General features: G+C 38.2%; 1 protein-coding gene across 1 annotated transcript; it reads right to left on the bottom strand.

Moving 5' to 3' along the window:
• Positions 1-12,577: 12,577 nt before the first annotated feature.
• LOC127674111 (vomeronasal type-1 receptor 4-like) lies at positions 12,578-19,804 on the bottom strand. Its single transcript, XM_052169973.1, has one exon. The coding sequence runs from the start codon at positions 15,188-15,190 to the stop codon at positions 14,231-14,233; it is 960 nt and encodes a 319-aa protein (XP_052025933.1). The 5' UTR covers positions 15,191-19,804; the 3' UTR covers positions 12,578-14,230.
• Between the last annotated feature and the right edge of the window lie 3,086 nt (positions 19,805-22,890).

The following is a 22,890-nucleotide window of genomic DNA, read 5'->3' as shown; positions in this document are numbered from 1 at the left end:
ATATGTACGCTGGCCTTCAAGCTCTTTCTCCTACATCTGGCATGGGGGCTGTTCCTGAATCTGTTGTCTGTTCTTGGTCCTGTTCCACTAACTGGTGAAGTGGAAACTTAAGGGTTCTCTAGAAAGTTGGGTAGATGGTGTTTTGGTGGGTTAAACACGTGAAGGAACATTTCATGTATCGATCTGCCTTGCATTACATAGTTGAGCTGCATTTGTTGGGATGCCATAGAGAGAAACACACTGAAAACTTCTGGTTGTGTACTGGAGTTTGGTGCTGCTTCCAAGGACATGGGCTGACTGATGCATGTGCTGAGGCAAGACCTGTGCTGAGACAGGAGCAATGCTGAGGCATGACCCATGGAGGACATCTGATGTTTGAAGGGTATAAATACGACTCCAAGGAGATATGGAGACAGAGCTTGGGTTGCTGTTACAGCTAGCTGTGAAATGATTGTGGGTCTTGAGGCTTCACTGCTCTTTATTTACTTCCATGAGAGAGAGGCACAGCTGAGAATTTCTGGTATTCCTGTTGGTCCCTTCTGCTGAATCCAGCTGATGCTGAGGCCTGGCTGTCTCTGCTAAGTCATGCCACTGCTGTTGCCAATTGAATTCTACTGAACTGGACTGCTGGTATATCCCTGAGGTGTTTGCAGAAGGATTGAGCTGCCGCTAACTGCTAACCTGTGAACTGAACTGCTGGTTTTTAGACAACACAAACAGTAGTTGCTCCAAAGAACCTTTATAAAAAGGTCTACTTTCCCCCTCCAACAGCATATCCTTTCTTTTCCACTACCTCTTGTGGCTAGCGGGTTAGAAGAAAGGTTAAAGCATTTAAGAACCATCATTAAAAATCAGATTTGAAAAAAATTAAACCTGGGACTTTTTTTTTCTGGCTTCAGTGAAAAAAGATGCACCTAATACTGCAATGACTTGATGTGCCAGTATGGACATGACCAGGGTCTACCACTTTCTCAAAGGAGAAAGAGATGAGAGAATGGTGGGTGGAGCTATTAATGCTGAGAGAAGGTGGATGCTGTGATTGGGATGTAAAGCCAATTAATACATATATTAAAACAAATAATTTACACTGTTTCCAGAATCTATTACAATAAATACCACACCTAATCTCACATTTGACTACAGAGTTAGTTTTTATTAAAAAAAAAAAAGCACATGATTTTAAAACACATGTGTGTGTATGAGAGAGAGAGAGAGAGAGAGAGAGAGAGAGAGAGAGAGAGAGAGAGAGAGAGAGAGAGAGAGAGAGAGAGAAGGTTAGCCTTTTAACTGGGAAAAAATTATAGCCATAAGGAAAGGAATGCAACATGATTATTATATCTCCATCTTACTAAAAATCAACCCCACACAAATAAAGCACGCAACTGAAATATTTGACATTCTGAAAGGTCAGAGAACATTGAGGAAAAAACTTAAATTAGAAGCAGACATAGGGACATAATGAATTATTCATTTGCTTAGCAAACAATTTCCAAAATTGGTAAGTCCCATTTCATGAAACTAAAATGTTTCTAGAGCCATGCAAGATAGTGCTTTTCCATTTTTAATTATTTTGAGAAGGTCATGAGATGCTTCCTAGCACCTTTCTTTTCATGAGTACTCCTTCCTGCCTTCTTTTCTATGTTCCCATCCATCACTACTTACACCTCTCTACACTGGTTTTTCCCTGCTTTGCTTTCAGAACAACTATTATCAGATAACATTGACCCTTTCTTAAGGCATTCCTTCCACAGTATCCTCTTTCTAAATTCTGGCTTCTATATGTTCAAGTCATTATATTACACATTTGAAGCAATGACTCACCTATGAGAAAATGTGTGTTGGTTTGTATTTCTGTATTGGTATAACCACATTCAATGTATAATTTTAATTTCCACTCATTTACCTGCAAATTCTGTGTAACATTTTTCTTGACAGATAAATTAAACTCTTGTTTACATGTAGCATCTTTGAATCATCAACTTAACATTAAATACCCATTGCTCATCGTGGGATTACTTTGTCTGAGATGCTGAAAGTGAGGCCCTAGGTATACTCATCAATTTATTTTGTATGGTAATGACCTATTTTGAAAGACACTGGAAATAATGATTTCATAGTAGAGGAATCAAGTTGGAATTTGATTAGAAACACCTTCCTACTTCCTGTAGGCTAACTTTCATATTGCTAAAAGACTTTTCAGAGGTTGTTGGGTAAGAAAAGGTATGAATTGCCTTATGCAGATATGAACTTTACCAACAATGATAGACCTATTTGTACAATACTGGCAGAAATGTTATAGGATGACCAACCACTTTCTGATTGGATTTTAGGAAGAATATTCAAGAAAGGAATCCCAATCTTTGGTTGCTGTTTTTTCCTATTGACAGTGTCCTTTGCCTTACAGAAGCTTTGCAGTTTTATGAGGTCCTATTCTTATAATAAGCCTTGTCTATTCTTGTTCTTAGAGCATATGCCACTGGTATTCTATTCAGGAAATTTTCCCCTGTGCCCATCTGTTCAAGCTCTTCCCCACTTTCTCCTCTATAAGCTTCAGTGTATCTGGTTTTATGTGAAGGTTCATGATCTACTTGGACTTGAGCTTTGTAGAAGGAGATAATAATAGGTCAATTTGCATTATTTTGCATTTTTACCTCTAATTGATCCAGTACCATTTGTATAAAATACTGTCTTTTTTCCACTGGACGTTTTTTAGCTCCTTTGTCAAATATCAAGTGATTATAGGTCTGTGGGTTTATTTCTGGTCTTCAATTCTATTCTATTGATCTTTCTGCCTGTCTATGTACCAATACCATACAGTTTTTATCACTATTGCTCTGTAGTAGAGCTTAAGGTCAGGGATGGTGATTTCCCCCAGGAGATCTTTTGTTGTGGAGAATAGTTTTCGCTATTCTGGGTTTTTTTTTTTTTGTTTTTGTTTTTTGGTTTTTTTGTTTTTTTTTTTTTTTTGTTGTTGTTATTCCACTTGAATTTTTAGATTGCTCTTTCTAGCTCTATGAAGAATTGATTTGGAATTGTGATGGGAATGCATTGAATCTGTAGATTGTTTTTGTCAAGATGGCCATTTTTACTATATTAATTCTGCCAATCCATGAGCATGGGAGATTTTTCCATCTTCTGAGGCCTTTGATTTCTTTTTTCAGAGGCTTGAAGTTTTTGTCATACAGATCTTTCACTTGCTTGGTCAAAACAAAGTATGTAACATTATTTGTGACTATTGTGAAGGGTATTATTTCCCTAATTTCATTCTCAGCTTGTTTATCCTTCGAGTAGAGGAATGCTACTGATTTGTTTGAGTTAATTTTATATCCAGCCACTTTGCTGAAGCTGTTTATCAGCTTTAGGAGTTCTCTGGGGAATTTTTGGGGTTGCTTAAGTATACGATCATATCATCTGCAAATACTGATATTTTGACTTGTTTTTTTTTTCAAATTTGTATACATTTGACCTCCTTTTGTTGTCTAATTGCTGTAGCTAGAACTTCAAGTACTATATTGAATAGATAGGGAGAGAGTAGGTAGCCTTGTCTGGTCCATGATTTTAGTGGGATTGCTTCAAGTTTCTCTCCATTTAGTTTGATGTTGGCTACTGGTTTGCTGTATATTGCTTTCACTATGTTTAGATATGGGCCTTGAATTTCTGACCTCTCCAAGACTTTTATGATGAAGGGATGCTGAATTTTGTCAAAAGATTTTTCAGCATCTAATGAAATGACCATGTGTTTTTTTTCTTTGAGTTTGTTTTTTTTAAGTTAATTAAATATGATTTTATTTTATTTATTGAGTATCTTCTTCATTTACATTGCCAATGGTAAAACCTTTCCCAATTTTCTCCCTTCCAAAAGCCCCCCTCCCCAAAGATTCCCTACCCCTCCTCCCACCCCCTGCCTCCATGTATATGCCCCTCTACCCTACACATTCCCACCTCCTCCCCAATCCCCCAGCCTCCCCCCACCCCGTCCATTTACCTTTGTTGGGGCCTCTATTGAGCCTTTAACTGACCAAAGACCACTGCTCCCACTGATGCCCAACAAGGCATTCCTCTGCCACATTTTTGGCTGGAACCATGTGTGTACTCACCCCTTGGTAGATGGTTAAGTCCCTAGAACTCTTGGGGTGTCTGGGTGTCTGAAGTCATTTTTCTTCCCATGGGGCTATAAACCCCCTCAGCTCCTCCAGACCACCCTCCATATCCTCCTTTGGGGACCCCAAGCACAGTCCAATAGTTGGTTGCTAGTTTCTGCCTCTGTATTTGTAAGGCTCTGGTAGGGGCCCTCTGGAGACAGCCATGGCATGCTCCTTTTGGTACATGCTTCTTGTCGTAGTGTCTGGGTTTGATGACTGTTTATAGGATGAATCCCCAGGTAGGGCAGTCACTGGGTGGCCTTTACTTCAGACTCTGCTCCACACATTGCCTCCCTTATTGCTTCTATGAATATTATATTCCCTTTCTCAGAGGAACCATAGCACTCTCACTTAAGACCTCCTTCTTCTTGAGCTTCCGAGTTTGTTTATGTAGTTAATTACATTGGCGGATTTCCGTATAGTGAATGACCCCTGCATCCCTGAGATGAAGCTTACTTGATCATGGTGAATTATTGTTTTGATGCATTCTTGGATTTGGTTGGCCAAATTTTTATTGAGTATTTTTGCATCAATGTTCATAAGGGAAATTGGTCTGAAGTTCTCTTTCCTTGTTTGGTCTTTGTTTAATTTAGGTATAAGCATCATTGTGGCTTTATAGAACGAACTGGGTAGTGTTCCTTGTGTTTATATTTTGTGGAATAGTTTGAAGAGTATCCATAATAGGTCTTCTTTGAAGATCTGATAGAATTCCCCACCAAAGCCATCTGGTCCTGGGCTTCTTTTGATTGGGATACTATTAAGAACTGCTTCCATATCCTCAGGACTTATGGGACTATTTAGATGGTTTATCTGTTCCTGTTTTAACATTGGCACCTGGTATGTGTCTAGAAAATTGTACATTTCATCAAGATTTTCTAATTTTGTTGAGTATAAGGTCTTGTAGTAGGATCTGATGATTTTTTTTGAATTTCCACTGTTTCTGTTGTTATGTTTCCCTTTTCATTTCTGATTTTATTGATTTGACTGGTGTCCCTGTGCCCACTCATTAGTCTGGCTAAGGGTTTATCTCTCTTGTTGATTTTCTCAAAGAACCAACTCCTGATTTTGTTGATTCTTTGAATAGATCTTTTTCTTCCTATTTGGTTGATTTCAGTCCTAAGTTTTATTATTTCCTGCCATCTATTCCTCTTGGGTGCATTTTCTTCTTTTTCTTCTAGAACTTTTAGGTGTGTTGTCAAGCTGCTAGTGTAAGCTCTCTCCATTTTCTTTTTGGAGGCACTTAGGGCTATGAGTTTTCCTCTTAGCACTGCTTTCATTGTGTCCCATAATTTTTGGTATGAGGTGTCCTCACTTTCATTAAATTCTAAAAAGCCTTTCATTTCTTTCTTTATTTCTTCATTGACCAAGCTATCATTGAGTAGAGCATTGCTCAACATCTATGTGTATGTGTGTATTCCATTGTTTTTGTTTGAACTTAAGACCAACATTAGAAAGTGGTGATCTGATAGGATACATGGAGTTATTTCAATATTTCTGTATCTGTTGAGGCCTGTTTTGTGACCAATTATATAGTCAGTTTTGGAGAAGGTACCATAAGGTGCTTAGAAGAAGGTAAATTCTTTTGCTTTAGAATAGAATGTTCTATAAATATTTGTTAGATCCATTTGGTCCATAACATTTGTTAGTTTCACTGTGTCTCTGTTTAGTTTGTGTTTCGATGATTTGGGCATTGTTGAGAGTGCACAACACTATTATTGTGTGGGATGTAATGTGTACTTTGAGTTTTAGTAAAGTTTCTTTTATGAATGTGAGTGCCCTTGCATTTGGAGCATAGATGTACAGAATTGAGAGTTCATCTTGGTAGATTTTTCTTTGACCTGTATAAAGTGTCCCTGCTTACCTTTTGAAAGTCAATTTTATCCACTATAAAAACAGCCACTCCAGCTTGTTTCTTGGGACCATTTGCTTGGAAAATTGTTTTCCAACCTTTGACTCTGAGATTACGATTGTCTTTGTCACTGAGGTGGGTTTCTTGTATGAAGCAAAATGTTGCATACTGTTTAGGTATCCAGTTTGTTAGGCTATGTCTTTTTATTGGGGAATTGAGTCGATTGATGTTAAGAGATATTAAGGAAAAGTGATTGTTACTTCCTGTTAATTTCATTTTTTTTTAATTTTTTTTTTATTCGATATAATTTATTTACATTTCAAATGATTTCCCCTTTTCTAGCCCCCCCACTCCCCGAAAGTCCCGTAAGCCCCCTTCTCTTCCCCTGTCCTCCCACCCACCCCTTCCCACTTCCCCGTTCTGGTTTTGCCGAATACTGTTTCACTGAGTCTTTCCAGAACCAGGGGCCACTCCTCCTTTCTTCTTGTACCTCATTTGATGTGTGGATTATGTTTTGGGTATTCCAGTTTTCTAGGTTAATATCCACTTATTAGTGAGTGCATACCATGATTCACCTTTTGAGTCTGGGTTACCTCACTGAGTATGATATTCTCTAGCTCCATCCATTTGCCTAAGAATTTCATGAATTCGTTGTTTCTAATGGCTGAATAGTACTCCATTGTGTAGATATACCACATTTTTTGCATCCACTCTTCTGTTGAGGGATACCTGGGTTCTTTCCAACATCTGGCAATTACAAATAGGGCTGCTATGAACATAGTAGAACATGTATCCTTATTACATGGTGGGGAGTCTTCTGGGTATATGCCCAGGAGTGGTATAGCAGGATCTTCTGGAAGTGAGGTGCCCAGTTTTCGGAGGAACCGCCAGACTGATTTCCAGAGTGGTTGTACCAATTTGCAACCCCACCAGCAGTGGAGGAGTGTTCCTCTTTCTCCACACCCTCTCCAACACCTGCTGTCTCCTGCAGAAGAATGCGAATTGATCCATCCTTGTCTCCTTGTACTAAGCTCAACTCCAAATGGATCAAGGACCTCCACATAAAGCCAGACACTCTGAAGCTAATAGAAAAGAAACTGGGGAAGACCCTTGAGGACATCGGTACAGGGAGAAAGTTTCTGAACAGAACACCAATAGCGTATGCTCTAAGAGCAAGAATTGACAAATGGGACCTCATAAGGTTACAGAGTTTCTGTAAGGCAAAGGACACCATCAAGAGGACAGATCGGCAACCAACAAATTGGGAAAAGATCTTCACCAATCCTACATCAGATAGAGGGCTAATATCCAATATATATAAAGAACTCAAGAAGTTAGACTCCAGAAAACCGAACAACCCTATTAAAAAATGGGGTACAGAGTTAAACAAAGAATTCTCACCTGAAGAACTTCGGATGGCGGAGAAGCATCTTAAAAAATGCTCAACTTCATTAGTCATTAGGGAAATGCAAATCAAAACAACACTAAGATTTCATCTTACACCAGTCAGAATGGCTAAGATTAATTTCATTTTTAAAAGTGAAATTCTGTTCATGTGGCTATGTTCTTTTGGGTTTGTTGAAAGAAGAAAACTTTATTGCTTTTTCTAGGGTGTAGTTTCCCTCCTTGTGTTGATATTTTTCACCCATTATCCTTAGATTTTTTTTTTAAGGCAGTTACTTATTCTGTCCGTTTTCATGTATTCCTGGTATTTTAAAAGATACTGCTTTAATTTTTGCACATTGTTTGGTAATAATTTATCAGATTTCTTTAAAGTAAGCATTTATTTTCTCTTTACAGACTTCTGTTATCTTCATATAGCTGGTTTTAAGGTTATGTTTCTTGAGCTTTGAATATGGTAAAAGATATTCAGGTCCTGCTCTGATTGGATGACTGGGCCATACAAGAACCAGATTGCCCTGGATGCTGCTGCCTGTTTTTGTTTTTAATATGAAGCATCTTAGTTGGAAGTTATTATTAGTCTGGGTGCTTAATTCTGGTTTTTCTTCTTTTTTTTTTCCAAGACGGGAAGATTTTTGGTTCCTAGGTTTTTATTTCCTCCCTATATTTTCAGAGATCATGATTAGTATGCGTTACCTATTATCCTTCCCTGCTCTAATGGTATGATAACCAGAATGCCTGCTTGTTTTGGAGGCTGGAATCCTGGGATGAGTTGTTTGCATGAAATTTGGAAGAGAAGGTTTTTGTGATCCTTTGGGGATAGGATTGGTGAGCAGATTCCCTGCTACAGATCTAGGGACAAAACTGGGTAAATGGATCTCATATGCAGTAGAAGAGGTATGGGTCCAACTTCAGACTGCCTTTTGAAAAGCTGATTGGCATTAACAGGAGGTGCTGCTACTAGGATTGGGACCTGGTAAAAAGCAATGAGTGAAAAGAGACAGTTTAGAATGAGAAGTTCTGTGGAGTCAACAGTACATGGCAGCAGGGAAGGCTACAGAATGGGCTTTGCTACAAAGCTGGTAATGAAACTAGAGGAACTGGGGAAGCAAAAAGATCTGCAGGCATCCTACCTTGTTTTCTGGCACGCATGGTCTATGAGTTACCAGTGAATGCTTGGGGAAAAGCAATAAATGTGGAGAGGAAGATGAGAATGGAAAAATTTGTAAGATCCACAAGAAATGGAATCAGGAGTAGGTAGTGACAGTGTAGCCTGCCACAGGTTTTCTGCAGAGCTGAGGATAAGACTGGTAGGTTGGGTCATAAGGAAAAGAGAACTAATACATATAATATTTCACTCGAGTCCATGCAATATGACTTTGTCTTACTGGAAATGGGTTGTATATATGGTAGGTGCTGATCACTATGTGGTGTCTGCAGGGGGAGGGGGGAATGGGATGGTGAGTTTGCAGAAGGGAAACCATGAAAAGGGATATCATTTGAAATGTAAATAAATAAAATATCCAATATTTTTTTTAAAAAGAGAGTATGTATTTCTGAACTTCTAATTTCTCCCTAAGATTTTCTATATCGCAGTCACTAGTAAAAACACCCTAACTTTGGTAATAATTTTATTTTTTTCAAATGTATTGTAAGTGTAATGGCCATTACTAACAATCTATATGTCTATGTTCTTTCCAAGGGTGGTGACTGAATCATTAATTTGCTCCTGCAGCAATGCTTGAAAATTACCAAGAATCATATTGTAAGTGCCAATGATTGCCACAGACCACTGCAATTGGGTATGGGGGGGGGGTGTCCCTGGGACAAAGGTCCTTAAGGCTAGGTAGGTAAGGATTTGGCAGTGACAAACAGAAGCAAACACGGAGGGAATTTGAATCTGAATGTATTTTTTCAGGTCTCAAGCAAGGGTCTTTAATGCATTATAAAAAAATAAGTATTATAGCTCTGAAAAGATGTGTTCAGTGAAACAATCAAGAATAGAACATGTAAAGTCATTTGGCACAATAAAGCACAAAAATCATTCAAGTGGTACAATTCTAAAAAGATGTATTCAGTAAAACAATCACAAAGAGACCAGGTAACATCATTGTTATTTGGCACAATAAGAATCATCCAAGTATTACAACTCTGAACGGATGTATTCAGTGGGGCAGTCATCCAAGGCTAGTAGCATATTTCCAAGAGCAGGCTAATAAATTTTTATGGTCAGTTATTGTTTAACATCTAATACCTGCTTTTTGGAAATTTTCAAAATGTAAATTTAAACTATTTTAATTCATTTAAGGGTTTCTTTACCTTATACCAAAGCCCACTTCTGATGACACACATGCAGCCATATGAAATTTTATTGTTTGGAAAGTTTTTATCTGTCATAATACTATTATATAATTTTATAAATGATTTGTGAAGTAAAGCACTGGTTTTCCCAGAGATAAGTCATGGGTAGTGACCCCATGTCAAGGGATGGTTTTTTTTTCACACATTTCTCTCGCTTAAGATCTTAGCCTAGGCTATCAGGAACATGTAAATAAGAAAAAGAATAAAAGAATAAAACAGAGAGATTGCCATCAATTTGAACTCAAAATATTGAGCCATGAGCCTCCCTCTTTTGAAGTTTTCACCTCAGTCTGTAGAACTTGTCACAGATTTTGCTGGTGTTGGTGTGGCAAATGATAATTCCCAATGAAGGGATGGAAACCTATTACAGTTTTCATATAATTCTTAGATTAAGATGAATGTGAAAGCAACAAGCAGAGAAAAACTGTAGAATACAAAGTCTACTGGACACAGAGTGGTCAAGAATGTGCCTCTGATGCATACGTATTGTACTTGCGCTAATTAGTGGGCCATATTCCATGAGTTTTAAAGGTGTTTGTTGTTCTTCCTCTATGGCCCTCAGAAACACACACAAACACATACACACACACCACTCCTCTAAATTGGTGCTATACTGAATAAGAGAAGTAGAAACACACTAACAGAGAAAGGAGATGAGTTTTTTTTTTTTTTTACTGTTTAATCTGAATTGAAATATCCATTCCATCATGAGGAAGATGATCATAGACTTAGAATGATTCTAAAGCCTAGTAGCTTCATGAATCTCACTATAATCTTTTACAGTGCTATGTTGTACCAATACCATTGTTCTGGAGTTTGACTGAAAAGCAGGAATGGTGATGCCACCAGCCAGCATCATTGATTGTACTTGATTTGACTTTCCTTTGGTTTCCATATGAATTGTGTGTGTGTGTGTGTGTGTGTGTGTGTGTAAAAAAGTATTTTATAAAATTGTGTGTGTGTGTGTGCACATTTGTATGCATGTGTGTCTGTCTGTTCATGCAATATCTATGCCTGAATACTGGTGACCATGGAGAGGCAACAGATTCTCTGGACCTGGAGTTACAGGTGCTTGTGAGCTGCCAAACACAGTTTCTGAGAATCAAACAAAGTTCTTCTATAAATGTACTCTAATCTTTTAACTGCTAGGCTGTCTCTTCCACCAGACATGCTGGAATTTGGGTGGGTCTTATATTTATGAAGCTTTCCTTTCTTTTCTCTTTCTTTTTGCAAAAACAGGAAGTAAGTTATTGACTGGGTTAGCAGTCTCTGCACCACTGTATGTGTTGTCTTGACACCTTTAATGTGTTTCTTCAAGAATTCAGTATTTTACACTTTTTAGGGGAGGCCTACTTCCTTAGTTTGGTTTATTTCAAGATATGTTGAGACTATTGTGAGTGGGAGTGTATCCCTGATTTCTTTCTCAGTATAACGTTCATTGATATATAGGAAGGCTACCTGTTTGGGGAGTGTTTACTGTGGATCCTGTCTCACTGCAAACAGAGTTCTCAGCTTTGAGAATTATATAGAGGACTCTCAGCAGTCACTCCTGTATAGTCTCATAGAGAATGGTTTCTCTGTGTCCATCAAAGATACCTATTTTTAATTTTCACTGTTTTCATTTTGGTGTCAGAGTATAGCTAGAACAGTTTTCTATTTTATGGAAAAATTTTAGAAGGGTTGATGTTTGTTCTTTTTCAGACATGGTAGAATGTTGTGCTGAGTCCCTTTTAGCCTAAAGAAATCAAATAGTGACACTGTTTCTGAAGAAACATGAGCAAATACCCCAGAGAGTGAACCAACTGCAGAACAAAGTTTTAGAATCATGTTATGTATAGAGTGAGAATAGCTGTAGAATGAAAGCATGCAATAAATATCTCTCCTCCTTAAAAGGTGCTTTCTCAAGTACATATTTTTTTATCTTCTTATGTGACACATTGAGTGTAACCAGTAACAATGTATGCAGATGTAGTCATCAAAGGAATATTTTGTGATAGGCTCTTCCTAGGGAAGTTAAATATACATAGAAAGAAAACCCACAAAAACCTATATATCTTAAAATACAAATTGACATTTATTAGGACCATTCAAAAGAAGGGATTGCTTGCAGTGTGGTGGTCTGGAGTCATTCAGTGTTTCACCAATATGACAACAAAAAAAAATCTCACAATAAGAAGAGGCTTTTATTCAGGTACTGGCATCAGCACCTGGTGTATGGCCTAATTCTGAGAGCATGCCCAAGACCCAGCTTTCAGTGCCATGTCAGTCCAGGGCTTATACAGGGAAAAAACCATACGGTTACACTTTGGGTTTTACCATTATCTCATAGAGTAGAGTAAGCAAGCTTGATTACAAAAGCAGAAAGAGCAGTTATCCTTGTGACCCATTCTTTTGTAGAAGAACAAAATTGTCAACCCAAAATTGTTCCTGTCTAAAAGAACTGCAGGACAAAAATGAAGCAGAGACTGGTGGGATAGCCAACTAGTGACCAGCCTAACTTGGGATCCATTCAATGAGCAGGCAACAATCCCTGACACTATTACTGAAGCTATGTTGTACTTGTACAGAGGAGCCTAACATGAAGAGAGAATCAACCAGCTGCTGACTGAGACAGATGCAGATATTCATAGCCAACCATTGGAATGAGACCTAGATGGACCAGTTAGGGGACGAATTGAAGGAACGGAAGGGGATGGCAACATTTTAGGAAGACCAACCAAACTAAGAGCATACATGGGATGGGCCAAGGCCACATATTGCAGAGGTCTGCCTTGTCTGGTCTCAGTGGGAGAGTATACACCTAATCCTGTATAGACTTGAGGCTACCAGGGTGGGGTACCCTCTCAGAGGCAAACAGCAGGGGGTGGGGGATGAGAAGACAAACTTTGTGAGAGGGGACAGCATTTGGGATATAAATAAATAAAATATTAATCAAAAGCATAGCAGTTTTTTTTCAAATAGTCTTCAGTGTCTGAGGAAATAAACAGGAATAGGCTGCCAGGTTATACTTTGTACAGTTTACGAGCTTTCCTGATGGAAGCATCTTTGCCTTGTGGTTTCTCATAAAGTAAGTTTAAACTTTAAGTAAAATGTTAACCATCACAACAGAAACAGAAAGAAAAGCAAGTACATCACTAACAGAAACACAGAGATTTAAAAGGCAATCCTAAAGCTTATTTATGGCTGTTAAGCATTCCCACCATCTACCAAACTCCTCTAGGCAGAGAGAAGCAGAAGCTGGAGCCACCCCACACAACAGTTGACTGACTGTTTAATAGCACTGAAGAGAGGAATGTGCGATCCTTGTGAGTTTCTTCTTTTGCAAACAAGGAAAATTTGTCTTCTTTCTGATTCCAATGACCTCACCTCCCCCATACTTCCACTTGAGGGAATGTTTCAACTTACAGGAAACTGCTATATTAACGGTTCTGCTATGAAGACAATGGGTTGCAAATGGCCACAATTAATCCATAGACAACGCTTGCTATTGAGAGGTAAAAATCCCAGAAGTTCCTTTCTGATGCTTGATTGGCTGTTGTCAGGCCCAGTCTTTTGCAGCCACAGTATAGGCAACAACTTCTCCTGTGAGATCTTGATTCTAACCAAGGAAAAGCATGACGGGCAGTGGAATACTCATTTCCAAGGTTGAAGCTCCATGCAGAGGGTACTTTTACTGGGAAATGTTATTAACAACAAGAAGCCTGACTTTCCCGAGTGCTTCAGAGATACACACTAGTAACTGAAAATTGAATCTAGGGAAGGAATCCAAGCTTGTCATGTCCTAATTTGACATTTTTGATACTCATTCAGTTATTTTAGATTTTGACTCTTTTCAACAACAGAATGCATTTATTTTAAATTCTGATTATGTGCATGGCTATGTAAGCAATTAAAAATAGTGAAAATCCACACATAGTAAAAAGTTGCATGTATGACATAAAGCAGACACCACGTGGTGATCGGCACCCACTATATATGCACCCCATTTCCAGAAAGACAAAGTCATGTTGCATGGACTCAACTGAAATATTGTGTGTATTAGTTCCAAGTGTATTTAAAGTAACACCACTAATATGAAACACAGGGAGAATAATGAAAGAATTACACTTTATTTTCATTTTCACTCATGCCCGGAAAGAAAAGCTAGTATAAAATGGATTTTTGTTTGAAAGCAATTTGTTATTGTTGTAGTTATCATTACTTCAATTCCTGAAGATCACAATTATTTGAATCTTTCTATCCCTTGTGATTGATATGTTTTATGTTGTCTTCCAGTAGTATTGCTTGAAGGCTAGTGAATACAATCTCAGTAAATATGTGCTGACTTGTTCCATTATGAAAGCAAGCAAGCAAAAATATGCACATACCTTTAGCACTAAATATTGTTATACAAAATATATTCCTATTGAATGCAGTTCTCTGAGCATGATAAATAACATGAGAATTCCATAAGGGCTTGAAATACACTAAATGACCTTTAGAATTTTCGATAGTTCATCCAAGCAAAGCAGTGGACAGATGTGCTGGAACCATGTCTCATGAGCAAGTAGGGGCTTACAGAAGCAAAACACATGGAGAATATAGCATGGACACTCACTAGATGCCAGGGAAGATTAGCCAAAATGTTTAAACAAATGGTAAAAAGTGTGGATAGTGTATAAAAACAGACAAAGGTACTCACTAGGAGAAGAATGGTTTGGGTTGCTCTGGACTCAGGGCTGGATCTAGGGATAATATTGCTCCTAATCATATGTTCCATCCTCTGCTTGTGCCTGTGCAGAATGAGAACCATGGAACCACTGGAGCATAGCATGAAAAGCAGGCACACAGCACCAGGGATAATCACATATACTGCATGCAGCACTTCAGCAGTTTTGTCAAAACGGAAAGAAGAACAGTAACCTAAGTCTTTAAGACTTGTATTGTTAACATTGCACAGTTTTGTGGACATATACTGAAGGGAAACAATGCTAAAAAGGAGAGATAGAATCCAGGTCAAGTATAGGGAAGAGCTGATGTACTTGGGGGCTTTTTTTTTAAAGGTTGTCCAAATAGTATCCTCTGGGCTGATGGTGATGACCTGGAAGACACTCAGTAAACATGTGCTGCCAAATGACACACCTCTCCCCACCCTATGAAAGTAGGAGAGCAGCTTGCACTCAAAATCATTGAAGAAACATTGAAAACCAAAAGCTGCCATTCCTTGTGGAACACCTTTACATAGGAGAGTTAAGAAGTTGGATAAGATTAAGTGCATCAAAATCCAGTCCATATCCTTTAATTTGTATGATTTGAAGTAAAGCAAGATATAATTGTAGAGGAGAGAAAAATTGCCCAAAATTCCAGTAACAGTCTGTGATACCAAAATAATACCTATAGCCACATCAGCAGACATGATTTGATGAGACACTTCTGCCTGAACCTGAGGATTCTGCATGGGGGGTAAGCATGGGCTACTTGCACCTTGCTACTTAAAACCCAGCATTTGACATGCAACTTATTCTCAGTAGAATTAATAAGTGATTCACTGTGATTTTTTAAAAAATGTAATGTATAGATCCCAGATTTGTAAGAACAACATAGAATTTGTTGACTCTTCTAAAACTATGATGCAGATACTATTACTTAATATGTTATCAATGAAGATGAAGGAATCTGAGTTACATAATGCATAGTTGAGATTTAGAAATTTTGCTTGTCTCAGGAGAGTGAGAGGAAGTAGCTGGCTAGGCGGTGATATTGTGGGTGTATAACCATTTTAAAAGCTCCACGAGTACTAGTTATTTATTGAATTTTTCAAGTATGGCTGAGGAGTATTTGCCTCTGTTTTCTTATGTTCTTATTGTATCACACATGGCTAGACTTTTATGATTTTTTTCTATTTCAAGTAACCATTTGTTTGTGAACATTAATGGTATAGACCAACAGGAATCATTAGTGAACACTGAGATCTGCTGATAGAAGTGCATAAACTATAGGAACACAATAACTCAGGGTCCTGCAAGATTATATATCTGTGCAATGAATAAAGTACAGCATAAGTCAAATGTGTTGACCTAGAACTCACTTATTTCATATAAAGAAAACAGGTATATCAAACAATCCCAAAACTTGTTGGTTGATCAGTTGCCAAAACATCACCTTATAAAACAAAGAAATCACATAATTGTAAAGATGTATAGAAAGGAATGAATACATTGCTTACTTCATGAGATGAACTTAAGTACCAGTCATTAGCTGGGCTTAGTAGTGCTACTAGCATTGAAGTAAATTTTCAGTCTGATTTTTAAAACAGTTAATATACACACACTTGAATGTTTGTGAGCCACGCATGCACAATATGATATAGTTTCTCAGATCTCACTTCATTAGATGTGAACTCACTTATTAGCCCTTACACTTAACACCAGTATTAAATAAGCACACACAGAACACAGAGGAGAGTCTTCCTGAGACTTCATATATTCATAAACTCTTCTCTATCAACAAAGAACATCTTAAATCAGTGAAAACATTTTGTGGCTCCTATGAAAATCAATGTTACAACTGTTTATCTTTAGGTTAGCACTTCCTAAATGTCCTCACCAGGTTACAGATGGAGATAGGCTCTTGGTCAGAGATGGGAATGTTATCAGTGTGATAACTACTAGCATTTCACTTCCCTGCCTCATTATTTATGGTTTTCAAAATTATCCAGGCTTATTATTAATCATTCTTGTTGCCCCTTGACCAGAAGAAAACTAAACTAGATTTTTTAGGATTATTAACATTATACCAATATTCCATCAAGGCTTGATTTCAGTTTGTAATGAATATGCAGGAAGTATCTCAGTGTGCATGAAAGTGTCAGTTTCCAGAAATGTAGATGAGGGACACTTTTCTACAAACCTAGATACTTCCTTCATATTCACTACAAACTTGAAAACAAACCTTATCATAATACAGTGTTAATAACTCTGAAAATCTTGTTTAGGATTCTTGTCCCAGGTGGTCAACAATATTGATTAATAAAAAGCCTAGATCACTTTGAAACTAGATTTCATGGCTACTTGGATTAAGTGGCAATGGTCTCTATGAGTGAAGATTACATTCAGTCATGAGAATTAGGCTAGTGGTATGTCAAGAATCTAATGTCACTTGCTGCTGTGCAACCTTTGCTCGGGAGAGATTCTGCTTTCTCTTATACGAAACAGCTTCAGTATCACATCCAATTTTACTCAGGTGATGACTTACCAGAATGTTGATAGTGCATTTTCTTCATAAACTCTGATTACCAGACAGGTGTTAGAAAATTGCATCCCTATGTCTTCCAGGATTGTATTCTCAGTGCTCTAGTCTCGGGGAGTAAGTCTAATACTTTAAATGGTACCTGAAATAAGGGTCTGTGAGTCTATGATCTCCTCTCCCCTCAGACTTGCAATTATGATTTCATCTGCAGTAGCAATAGACACAGAGCCTTGAAAAACAAAATACTTTGCTGAGAAGTGTTTGCCACAGACATTAATGATAGAAAATAAGGGCCAATTTAATATTCTTCTTTATTAAGAAGTTACTGTTGAAGTTGATCTGGTAATTCTTAATCCTGAGAGGAAAGCAGAAAGATCTCAGAAAGAGAGCAAGCAGGAAATCCCGAGGTCTGACATGTGATGGTATGGCAGTGAGCTATGAATATCTTTACTTCCCTAAAGAGGCAAACTTATTTCTCTTCTAATTGGGATACCCATGGGAATATTATAGAATATTTTCTTCTTCATTAGTATTCCCTCTTCCTTTATTTAAAAAAAATAAGTGCTTAAGTACATAGTTGGGGTTCTCACCCACAGGAACATAGTCAGAATCTTAGACAATCCCTCCAAAGAAATGCCTGATGTTATATTTGGAGTTAAGGGATTTTCCTAGAAATTTTGGATTAAATTAAATTTCTATCTTCAGAAATTGGCAAGTGGTATGCTCAGTGACTGCAACCGCCTCTTCAGGCCAGCATCATCACCATGCCTTCCTGTTGGCAGAGTTTAAGGGAAAATCTGTCAAGGATGTAGGGGGTTCCAGGCTCCTCTGTTAGGACTTGAACATGAAGGTCAATATCACGGTTCCCCTGTCTATAAGTAGAAACTTAGAAGATGGTAGTAATATTAACAAAGAAGATTATGGGTATCATACACCAACCCCCCAGCATATGTCAGGCATTTAATATACATAGCATTGGTAGTAGCCCAGGACTTTCTGTGTGGGAGAGGGGGTTAGGTTCTGTTCCAGCATTTATTGGGAGTTGGTTTGGTATCGTGTATACAAATACTAAATTGTAAACCCTATGATCTGGATGTCCCCAGATGAATGAATTCTCATGTACACATGCCACTGTTGTGTAAACCTTGCTCACCAGTATAAAGCTATTGGTTAAATAAAATGGGCTAGAGCCAATTCTTAGGTCGAATAGAGGCAAGCATTTATTGAGCTGGTAGGGCACAGGTAGGGAGTACTCTGGAGTGAGAAAAGATAGTAGAGAAGATAAGAACAGGAGGTCTCCGCTAGATGAAATGAACCGGAAGTGCACCCTGCGGAAAGACTACTGGACTAAAAATAACCTGGGATAGACTTAAACAACTTGGGGAGAGCAGCTGGGATTTCGGCAGTTTTCATAAAGAAAAATAGAGTAGGGATAATTGGCCAGTAATTGTGCTAAGCTGATTAAATAGGACTCATATCTCTGTTATTAGGGCACTGGCCCAGTCATATATAGTACTAATAAATTAATAGTGTCTACAACTACAAAAAGCTTCTTCATAGTTATCACCCTGCACAGGTACAAACAGGAAGTGCAACATACTCAAAGAACCTATTTTTCCTAAAGATGCTACTTGGAGGTTCAGGTTATCTGTAGCATTTTAGGCCTGATAAGCACTTTTGTATCTCTGTATACTCTCTCCTGAATTTGTTTTACTCTTTTGAATAAACCTTGTTTGTAGCTATTGAAAAGTTTAATACTATTCACTGGGTGGCAAGTCTGTGTGGGAGCAGCAGACATTTCTCTAGAAGAGTAGGCCGTCTTTGATTGGATAAAATATAGAAAAACATACTGAAATCTTGAAAATATTTTAACTCAATATATTTTCAAAGTGGTGATGTAATTACCTATGAAGCCCTCTCAGGATATAAGCAGGCTTAAAACTATGATATCACAAATCATGACATATTAAAATAATGGTCTTTTTTGTTTCAAAAACCAATCACAAGATTATCAGCAATCACAAGCAGAATTCCCTTATAATAATACTTAATTTACTAACATGATCTTGTCTGTAGTAAGGTAGAGGAAGGGTTTGTGGTAACTTTTAATGTTAGATACTGAGGCAGTCTGCAACTTATAGGCATATCACAGCTAAGCTTTTATTGCTTCTTACACTTCATATTGGAGTCCTAAAATTCTAGGAATTCGAAGACAACTGTGAAGAAAACTTCAATCAGTCATGCAAGAAATAGAAGCCATCTGACTTTTGTCTTGGAGCCCTAAATAGCATCCTGTTCAGAAGCAGGGGAAACTCAATTTCAGAGAGTAAACGGAAGCCAAGAGGGAAGTATGCAATGCTTGCTAGAAAAGATGGTATTTATTTTTAAAGTGTTATGGAAAGAGTATAATGTCTGTGAAACACTTCATCTGTTACATAAAATAAACTATAGCAGAACAACGGAAAATATAGAATTATGTCTTTATTAACACTGAGAAACAGTCACATAAGTGTTCATTGTTTTCTGAGTATACAACATCATGGTTAGATAATCTAAAACACTGAAATTTGTGAATTGTTTGCTTTATTTATAGATATATATAGTTCTCACAGAGCCCAGAGGAGGGCATTACTCTGCGACACAGGTCACCTGTCTGCCCGCCGCACATGCGGGCTGCACGGGCCGCAGGGATGCGGTGGAGACTTGAGCCACAATGAGATAAACCAGGCCAAACAGTTCCACGTGGGACTTTACTTAAGATGGGGAAGGGGTAGCGGGCAGGAAGGAAGAAGAGAAAGAGAGAAAAGAGGACGGGGCGGGGGGGGGGGGGTAGAAACGCTGCCCAGTTATATATGGGCGATGACTTAATTACAGGTAAAGGTGGGCCATGGAATTCTGGGTATACTGCAGCTGTTGCCGTGGCAGCAGAGCTATACATTGTCTTAATTGTCACCTGTATGACATCACAAGCCTCGCCGGTCTTGGTACCTACAATTAGTGCTCTGCATCTGCATTTGCCACATTGCAACAACTGCAAATGCCATATAGATGCTGGGAACTGAACCTTTAACATTTTTTGGATTTAGTATTTGTTTTGTTTTTTTAAATTATTATATTTTTTCTATATTCTTTGTTTACATTCCAAATGATTTCCCCTTTCCCAGTTCCCCCCTCCCTATATGTTCCATAAACCTTCTTCTCTCTACCCATTCTCCAATCACCTCTCTCCTTTTTCTCTGTCCTGATACTCTGCTCCAATGCTAGATCAAGCCTTTCCAGGATCAGGACCCTCTCCTTACTTCTTCATGGGAGTCATTTGTTATGCTAATTGTGCCTTGGTATTCAGAGCTTCTGGGCTAATTAATAGCCACTTATCAGAGATTGCATTCCATGTGTATTCTTTTGTGATTGGGTTACCTCACTTAGGATGATATTTTCCAGATTCAACCATTTGCCTAAAAATTTCATGAATTCATTGTTTTTTATTGCTGAGTAGTATTCCATTGTGTAAATATACCACATTTTCTGTATCCATTCCTCCAAAAAGAAAATGTTGAGAGCATACACTAGCAGCTTAATGACATTCCTGAAAGCCCTGGAACAAAAAGAAGATATTTCACCCAGGAGGAGTAGAAGGCAGGAAATCATCAAACTCAGAGCTGAAATCAATCAAGTAGAAACAAAGAGAACCATACAAAGAATCTATAAAACCAGGAGCTGGTTCTTTGAGAAAATCAACAAGATAGATAAACCTTTAGCCAGACTAACCAAAGGGCATAAAGACAGTATCCAGATTAACAAAATTAGAAATGAAAAGGGAGATATAACAACAGAAACTGAGGAAATTCAAAAAATCATTAGATCCTATACTCAACACAACTGAAGAATCTGGAGGAAGTGGACAGTTTCCTAGACAGATATCAGACACCAAAATTAAATCAGGATCAAATAGATCATCTAAATAGTCCCATAACCCCTAATAAAATAAAAGGGGTCATAGAAAGTCTCCCAACCAAAAAAAAAAGCATGGGGTTTCAGTGCAGAATTCTATCAGACCTTCATAGAAGACCTAACACCAATACTTTTCAAACTATTCCACAAAATAGAAACAGAAGGAACACTACCCATCTCGTTCTATTTGTTTTGTTTTTGGCAGGTGCTCTTAGCTGGGTACTTTTGAATGTCTATACATTCAGTACAGAGTCAAGAAGGTACGGTTAAACTTTATCAGATTGAACCCAAATAAGGACATGCTCACCACCAATCCTTCTGAATATTATGAAAAGCATCTGCCAAGAACAGTTTAAAGAAGAAAAAAATATATTTTGGCACAGAGTTTTTGAAATTTCTGACCATAGTTCCTGAATCCTATGCTTTTAAGTCCTTCTGAAGGAAACAACTTTTGTAAATTTGAAAAGCATAGTAGTAAAATGCCTCCTATTCCTTGGAAGACCAAGAAGAGAGAAGGGGGAATAGGAAAGAGTACAAATATGAAAGACCATTCACAGGCATGACTTTAGGATCACTTCAACAAATAGCTGTGACTGTGAACTTCTGTAAGTGTGAGCATAGATGAAAGCAATGCTGAGAGAAATGGGATTTCAGAAGAAAGCAAGGACTCTATTATCAATTATGCTAGATACAATTTATGTGACATATTGGCAAAGAAGATGGCTGGATTCTGCCCTTTCTCAAGAATTTCTTGATACTGTATTAAAAGGGAATGGACTTATTTCTTCGGGAAATTTTTCAAAATTGCATTGTTAGTACTAGTTTATTTTGAGTCTGCAATGAAAAACTACAACATGTAGCACAGAGAGGTAAATAGTTTGTAGAGCAAAACAGCACTAGAAAGACTGCAGTCAGGACAAGAATTGAAACAGCAGTGTTAAATGATTAGCACTGTAAATAGGAGGCTCTGACGCTGGAATAGAACAATAAGATTTACTAAGGACAAAACCCCTCCAGCTAATGCCTCAACTTGTAAAAGGTGAAACTTTAGGGATATTCTTCTCCAGCTTTCCTGTACAGAAGATGCTGCAACTGGCCAAAGGAGGAAAGCTGACAGTAGAACTTAACAGTGTTTTCCAGTTCACCCTGGTTTAGGTAATAAAAAAATATGAAACATCAAGGGGAATCAATGAGTAGCTGAATGAGAAATTTCAAGCAATGATAGAAAGCAAATCATTCCTTTATAAAAGAAGTTGCTCTGGTCACCTCTCCAGAATCCAAAAGAGATCCACATCTAGCCTTGGTGTAGGTCCTGTTCCATGTAAACTTTTCTCCTTTGATGAGGAAGGGCTGAGACCTGCTTAAAAACATTGGGCATTTTTGCAAGGGACACTCCCTTCCATTAGTTAGATGGAGGGACGCAATAACCTCTCTATGGCAACAGCCTGCTCCACTTCTGACATCGGGGCAAGGTTATGCTTGTGTTTTTCCCCAGGATGCAACTGAGCCAATATGGGTGCCCTTGAGAGATGTTTACCCAGCTACGGGCCAGGGAGTGATGGAGCCAGAAGAAGATCAGAATATGGACATGTAATGTACATAGTGAGTTTATTAATTTTTTTCTTCAGCCAAGGAGGACTGATGAGCTCTGCGTTTTGGTAACCCTGCACCCATTCTCTTGCCTGTGGCAGTTAACTCCTTGGCCTACTCTGGTCTTTTCGCTTCTGATGTGAGTTTGGGTTTTCCCTTCATAGACTTAGTCACTACTACAGGATGATTAGAAGACACCTGGTCCACGGAGGAAATTCTCTGCTTTACCACCAATGTCTCCTCCACCAGCCCTTGTATCGTCATGGTTACACAATATGACTACGGGGGACTTTCATGGTAATCTAACTTATGGCACCATATTAGGCATGGAATGTCATGTTCCCCTATTGATTACAAATCTCCCAAAGG

Source organism: Apodemus sylvaticus, chromosome 23 (genome assembly GCF_947179515.1).
Source record: "Apodemus sylvaticus chromosome 23, mApoSyl1.1, whole genome shotgun sequence".
In the NCBI taxonomy this organism is placed as follows: domain Eukaryota; kingdom Metazoa; phylum Chordata; class Mammalia; order Rodentia; family Muridae; genus Apodemus; species Apodemus sylvaticus.
The sequence above is the reverse complement of the archived record's forward strand: the minus strand, read 5'-3'. Positions and strand labels throughout refer to the sequence as shown.

Excerpts from the sequence above, each read along its gene's own strand:
- LOC127674111 (XM_052169973.1), bottom strand. The coding sequence starts at position 15,190 with ATGCAGAATCCTCAGGTTCAGGCAGAAGTGTCTCATCAAATCATGTCT.